Genomic DNA, 7,081 nt, shown 5'->3' on the forward strand with positions numbered 1-7,081 from the left:
GGGTGTCGGGGGCGCTAGTGAGAGGCGCGGCCGGAAACGGGGGGGCTCCAGTGCGGGCGCGGGGGGGCAGCGCCGGGGCCCCGCCCGTCCAGGCCCGACCCTGAGGCGCTGCTAGGACGCGGGAGGGCGAACCTGAGCCCCGCAGGCCGGCCGGCCGGCCACCCGCCTGAGGTTTGTGCAGTTTGTCTTGGCGCCGATTCGGCGGCCTCTGTTGGACGAGTAGTTTATTGACGCGCGTACCAGTCATCGCTGAATGCATCACCCCAAATCACCGAGTGCCGCAGATGTGTTACTGGGGCCCTCCTCTGTGCTTCCTGTTTCCGTCCCTGGAGTTCGCAGCGTGGACAGGTGGTCCCTGTGCTGAAAATAATAAATGCCTGAAGTACCTTTATTGAACGACTGCTCAGTCCTTTGGCTCTTCTCACGTCGGGGGTGGTTCTTAAACCTTAAACCTGATTTTCTCTGCACTAGGTTCGTCGTATCTGACTTCTGTTCTTGCGTGAATGCGGATGCTGACTGAGTCATTCAGGTAAATATTCAGTTGACTCTTCCTCAAAAATCTTACCATATTTATTTCTATTTTCTCAGGAAGGACAGGGAAAAGAGGCTGCTTAGCCGCGTGATGGCTTGGACATATTTACATCCATGTATTTTGAATTAAAAACTGAACTGCTGCTCTACAAAATACAACGTATTTTAAACCGTGTTATCTTTGGAAAAAATAGGATTTCCTTGTTAATTAGGTTTTCATTACTGTTGCATTGTTCTAAGTAATACCCTAATTGTTTATCTTCAGCAGACTTTCCGGCTACAACTGTATCTTGTGATGTTTAGCTGTATCATCCTTTCAAAGATATGGTCGCCCTATTTGTGGTCTAACACTTGTTTTTTTTCCCCCCCCAGGAGAAATTATTGTAGAGTCTAAAAATATCTTTCTCCCTTCTCTATGGACTTAACATAAAATTAGTTTTGTATGTATTTGGATTCATTTTCTAAATATCAACACCATAAAGCCTTATCAGTTACCAAACATTCAGGTAGTTAAACCATGAGTTGTGGAAAGGAGTTTGTGGAAACGTTAAAAAAAATTGATTATCCCAAAGCTGATATTCTTAATGGGGAAGATTTTGACTGGTTGTTTGAGACTGTTGAAAATGAATCATTTTTGAAGTGGTTTTGTGGGAATGTGAGTGAACGGAATGTATTATCTGAAGAGGAATTGGAAGCTTTTAGCATTCTTCAGAAATCAGGCAAGCCCATCCTAGAAGGAGCAGCGTTGGATGAAGTTCTTAATACCTGTAAAGCTTCTGATTTGAAGACACCTACCCTGAATGACAAAGAGCTGGAGAAATTAGAGGATGAGGTTCAAACTCTGCAGAAATTAAAGAACCTGAAAATTCAGCGACGTAATAAATGCCAGTTGATGGCTTCAGTAACTAGCCACAAATCTCTGAGGTTAAATGCTAAAGAAGGAGCAGCCAGTAAAAAGCTGAAGCAGAGTCAGCGAATTCTAAATGCTGCCAATACTAAGATCAGTAATGAGCTTCACGCCCTTACTGATGGAGTCGCAGAATTACTGGTGTTCTTCAGACGTTCGAATTTGAGTCAAGGAACAAATCCACTGGTGTTTCTCTCCCAATTTTCATTGGAAAAATATCTAAGCCAAGAAGAGCAGAGCACAGCAGCCTTAACCTTATTTACCAAACAGCAGTTCTTTCAAGGTGTACATGAAGTAGTTGAAAGTTCAAACGAAGAAAATTTTCAGCTGTTAGATATGCAAGCGTCCTGTGTGTGCGGTAATCAAGCAGTTCTCGAGGAGAGACGGCTAGAGATGGCTAGGCTGCAGCTGGCATATATTTGTGCTCAACATCAGTTAATTCACTTGAAAGCAAGAAATTTGAGCCTGAAGTCAAGTATAAAATGGGCAGAGGAGAATCTTCATAGCCTCACTAGCAAGGTAAACATGAGAAATGAGACTGGATTCCTATTGAAGTGGTTGTTGATAATGGAGTAATACTGATAGTAAAGTCTTTAGAAAGGGGGACATAATAAGGAATCACAGTCTCTTATTTTCTGTTTGTTCAGTGTTAAGTTGTGATCTGTGTCATTGTTTCGTACAAATAGATCTTCATATTAGCCGAGGGCGGAAATAGTAATTATAACCCGACCACATTATCTAGCTCATTTTAAACAAAAGTACTTTTGCTTTCTGTGTTGGTTCAGATACAGGTGACCCTGACATTTCCTTTTTTATGATGAATGGGTAAAGAGCCTTATTGCTGTGTTACGGGTTTTCTGCCTTGTTTGCGCTGACCAGAGGATGGTGCTAATGAAGTTAGAGATGCAGTTCAGTGGATTGAAACCCTGATTCTTTTCTAAGAATGTATAGATGTATTATAGTTAGCCATCTGCACTCTTGGGAAGCTTGCTTTCTTGGTAATGTAACCACTAGACAGTTGAGTAAAAATAACAGCTTTTCTGAAGCTGAATACCTATAACTGACACAAACTTTGGAATGATGTGTGAAGTCCTGTTATTCTGTAGAAGTGCTGAAATCAACAGGCAGGCTGGGAGAGTAGCTACTGAGATTATTTTAATTTTAAGAAAAACTTAAATAGTATACGTTAGCATTCGGTGAGTAGTGTGATTTTTATTAAGACAAACATGACAAGATGTCTGTTTTGTGTCTGGACAAGATGTCCAGGACTGTGTCTAGTATTTTACATAGTAGTAATAGCATTAACAGTTAGCAATTCATAATGGCTTTACCCTTGGCTTAGTCTACACTTTGCTTTTTTGAACTGTGATTTTGGCTTCTGCTAATATGAAATAAGTTTTTATTAGTGAGTATGTTATCTGATAACCTAAGATGGAAAGTGAAAATAATTTTAAAACTATTTCAACTTTACACTTACAGTTTGAAATGTAATTGTTTTCTTTGTGTAGGCTCTTGGCAAAGATATTTTGGATGCTAAAATTTCTGGCTTGAACAGTGAGATTCTGAAACTTGAAGAACAAATCACTCATATAAAAGACAAAATTTTGCCTGCTGTGGTAAGAGAGAATGCCCAGTTACTGAATATGCCAGTCGTAAAGGGAGATTTCGATCTGCAGATTGCTAAACAAGACTATTACACAGCAAGACAAGAGTTAGTTTTAAATCAGTTGATAAAGCAAAAGGCATCATTTGAACTTGTACAATTATCATATGAAATTGAATTGAGAAGGCATTTGGACATATATCGTCAGCTTGAAAACTTGGTTCAAGAACTTAGTCAAAGTAATTTGATGCTCCACCACCAATTAGAAGTGCTGACAGACCCATCTGTATCTCAGCAGATAAATCCAAGGAATGCCATTGATACCAAGGATTATTCTACTCATAGGTAGGCTTCATTGTTTCTTTAGTGAATAATTATTTTTCCATTCGTTTTTGTAAAATACTAGAGTTTGAACTAAAATTGTGGACGTTTAGAGAATTCTTTGCCCTCCATTTTTGGCCTTTGTATTCTTTTTTTCCACCTTTCTGTTATATTCTTATATGTTTCTTTTTCCTTTTTAATTCTTGCTCTCTTTTTCATTTATGTTAAATCTGGAAGTAGCTGGTTTAGAGGTGAGGTGGATGGGTTGGAGGATTGAAAATATACAATACAAGGTCTTTATTCATGTTTAGGCACTATTTATTGGTAGATGTTTTTAGATTTGGGGCAGGAGTTTAACTTACAGCAGGAGGTTTGAATACAGCTGGGTGTATAGCAAGTATTGCAGAGCAGAGAATTGACTTCATGTGGAGAAGGCAGCAGTAGAGAGGAGAGAAGACTTCATTTTTGCGTCTAGTCAGGTGAATCAGCAAGAATGAATGCGAGCTTCCAGTCTTTTCTGGATGTCTAAGCAATTGATGGTATGGGGATACTGAAATTGGAGGGCTAAAGTAGTCAAAGGACTCAGAAATCTCGATGCTACTCCTGATTTTTCTCTAGGCTAGAAGAAAATCATCTAACACTTTGTGTTCTTATTAATGAAGTGAAGGGCAGGGATAGGGCTGCCTCACTGCACACTTGCAGAGGTGGCATTGACCTCATGATTCTGTGTAAATGGTGCCCCCTGGAATTGTGTAGTGACATTCCACAAGAACAGAACTGGCCTTAGGCTTGAACCTGTTTTAGAAAACCTGTTGCAACTTGTTAAAATAATTAAAATAATACATTTTAAAAAAATTCTAAGAAAAAGAGCAGACACTTTTTGTCATAAATATGTAGAAGGTGCTGCCTCACATTTTTCCATTAGTCTTGTAGGATATTTCTGCCATTAATGTTTGAAGTGTTAAAGTGACCTCATGGTTCATTAGAAATTTAATTTGTCAAGCAAATATGGACATGACTGGAGTAGCAAGTTTACTATTACTATTTACGTAGCTCTTCACTGTTTACTTTTCTAAACATTTTACGTTGTTTATATTTTCATTTTTTCTCTTTTAAGTTTACCACAGTCCTTTAAAATTAGGTAGGTATTACGATGTGAAAATTAAGTCTCAGAGGTTGACTTGACTTAGGTCTTACATGGCAGCCAGAACTCAGATCTCGGTCTTCTGTTTCAAGTTCATTGCTGTTTCTACTACATCATAGTTATGTTCTGTGAAAGAATTGTTTTCTAGGGAGGTACCTCTGAAACGTTTGTTTGAAGTAGGTTAATGGCGGTTAAAGTCAAAAAGAATTTTTTGTCTAAAACTTGGAAGATGGGAAAACTGGGGATTCAGATACAATAATTAGAATACATATTTCTGTAATGAGGTAGTATTTTAGTTGGAATGTTTTTAGTTGTTTGATTAATATTTATAGGTTGCTAGCTTTCCCCAAAGATGCCCCAATGTATAGTGGATTATAATTTTGAAAACTGTACTGACTTGAGAATTTTTTTCCATAATTTTTGATCTTCACATTTTAGGCTTTATCAACTTTTAGAAGGAGAGAATAAGAAAAAAGAATTGTTTATAACCCATGGAAACCTGGAAGAAGTGGCTGAGAAATTAAAACAGGACGTTTCTTTGGTACAAGAGCAGTTAGCAGTATCTGCTCAAGAGCATTCTTTCTTTCTGTCCAAACTAAATAATGATGTGGACATGCTTCGTGATGCTTTGTATCAAGGAGGAAATCAGCTTTTGCTTAGTGATCAGGTGGGTGTTTGCCATAGTAATTAAAAATACTTTAAAAAATAGTGTTCAGGGCTTCCCTGGTGGCGCAGTGGTTGAGAGTCTGCCTGCCGATGCAGGGGACACGGGTTTGTCTCCCAGTCCGGGAGGATCCCGCGTGCAGCAGAGCGGCTGGGCCTGTGGGCCATGGCCGCTGAGCCTGCGCATCCAGAGCCTGTGCTCCGCAGCGGGAGAGGCCACAGCGGTGAGAGGCCCACGTACCACAAAAAAAATTAAAAAAAATAAAAATAAAAAACAGTGTTCATTGTAAAAGATGCTAAAGAAAATGTTAACATGAGGAAAATATTACTCCATATCCCATTGCCCTAATAATAACATTTTCATATCTCATTTTTATTCATATAAAACATAAATATATTTTTCAGATCGTTTTGATCAGTGTACACAGAATTTTAAAAATTTATGAAATATTTCAGATGTAGAAGGATATATAATGTTTATGTTAAGAATTAAGAAAAATAAAACCACCCCTGTATTTTTTTCACCTATCTTAGTAAATAGAGGATTGCCCTCATATCTCTAAAATCCTGTGTACACTTAGTAATAGCATGCTCCTCCTCATAGCATTCCCCTCTCTTCTTCAAGGAGTAACTGTTACGCTTAATTTTGTCATTCGCTTTCTTTTATTTAAAATACAGACCATGTGTTATTTAGTTTTGTATGTTTCTGAGTTTTATATAGATTGTATTAATGTATTCTTTAGTAACTTGCTTGTTTCTTAGTATGATTTTGAGATTCATCCATGTTGATAGTTGTAAAGCTATAGCTCATTTATAGTTTTCTCTTTTGTATCGTTAGTATTCTCTTATGTGACATTCCACAATTATCTGTTCTGTTGACAGACATTTAGATTATTTCCAGTTTTTGTCATTGTAGATCATACTGCTATGTATAGTCTTGTTGCATGTCTTATAGATGCATGCCTACACACACACACACACACACACACACACCACTCGCTGTCCCCTCACACAGGCGTGGAATTGCTAGATAACAGGTTCAGTTTTACGGTGTACATCAAACTGATTTCTAAAGGGGTTGTACCATATTGTACCAGCGGTGTTTAAGAGATGCTATTTGTCCATATCCTTTTCATCACGTAGCACTGTCTGATTTATAATTTTCTCTCACTCTCACTCAAGTTTAATCCACCAGGAGTTTTATTTTTATGTATGACATGAGAGGTAGGATTCTCATCTTATTTTTTCCCTATGAATAACCAAATTGTCCGATCATCATTTATTGAGGCATACAAATTGAAAATCAGTATCTTTCTGGTGAAGGGACCCCCTTACATTATGAGATAAAGGATCCTTAAATGCCTTCTGCCTTCATGTATGTTTTGTTAGATATTTTGGGCACCACCACTTCTGAACCATAAACTGGGTTCAGACTCTGTTTTCGGAGGACCCAGGTGACTCCTATCTGGGCTGTAATTCTAACCAAGGGCTCTTCCACCTCTGGCCATCCTGACCTCAAGATTGTTGGTGTCCTTTGAGTCCTTACTTTATTATGAAGAGAGTCTCCTGTTTGACTTCCCACCTCCTGTGGACCTTGGACTTTGATTTTTCTCCCACTCATCTGTGAGTCTCAGGAATCATGGATTCTGATTTTCCAAGATTGGCAATTGAGTAAAGCACCTCCTGGGCTCCCTTACCAATCTGCATTGTTTTATGGACTTGTAGTTTCTTTTAATGTCTTGTTATCTCTTTGTTGCTTTTAGGAAGCTTTTGTTTTGTTTGACTCTTTAAGTGCTTCATTTCACCTTTCACATTTTTTCCTGTGGAAGAATTGATCTGAGTAACTAGCTTACTTTTCTTGAAATAAGAAGGCTTACGATTAGCTTTTTTTTTTTTTTTTTTTTTGCGGTAC

At 38.4% G+C, this 7,081-nt stretch overlaps 1 protein-coding gene across 1 annotated transcript in view; it reads left to right on the forward strand.

Annotated features, from left to right (window-relative positions):
* Positions 1 to 903: 903 nt before the first annotated feature.
* The window catches only part of HAUS3 (HAUS augmin like complex subunit 3), an 11,115-nt gene continuing 4,937 nt past the window's right edge, over positions 904 to 7,081 (forward strand). The window contains exons 1-3 of the mRNA XM_007451696.1: positions 904 to 1,957; positions 2,947 to 3,386; positions 4,945 to 5,173. Coding sequence (XP_007451758.1) covers positions 1,049 to 1,957; positions 2,947 to 3,386; positions 4,945 to 5,173 — 1,578 coding nt within the window. The 5' untranslated portion in view covers positions 904 to 1,048. The remainder of the gene's footprint in view (positions 1,958 to 2,946; positions 3,387 to 4,944; positions 5,174 to 7,081) is intronic.

Source organism: Lipotes vexillifer, unplaced genomic scaffold (assembly GCF_000442215.2).
Source record: "Lipotes vexillifer unplaced genomic scaffold, Lipotes_vexillifer_v1.1 scaffold2108, whole genome shotgun sequence".
NCBI classification, from domain to species: Eukaryota; Metazoa; Chordata; class Mammalia; order Artiodactyla; family Lipotidae; genus Lipotes; species Lipotes vexillifer.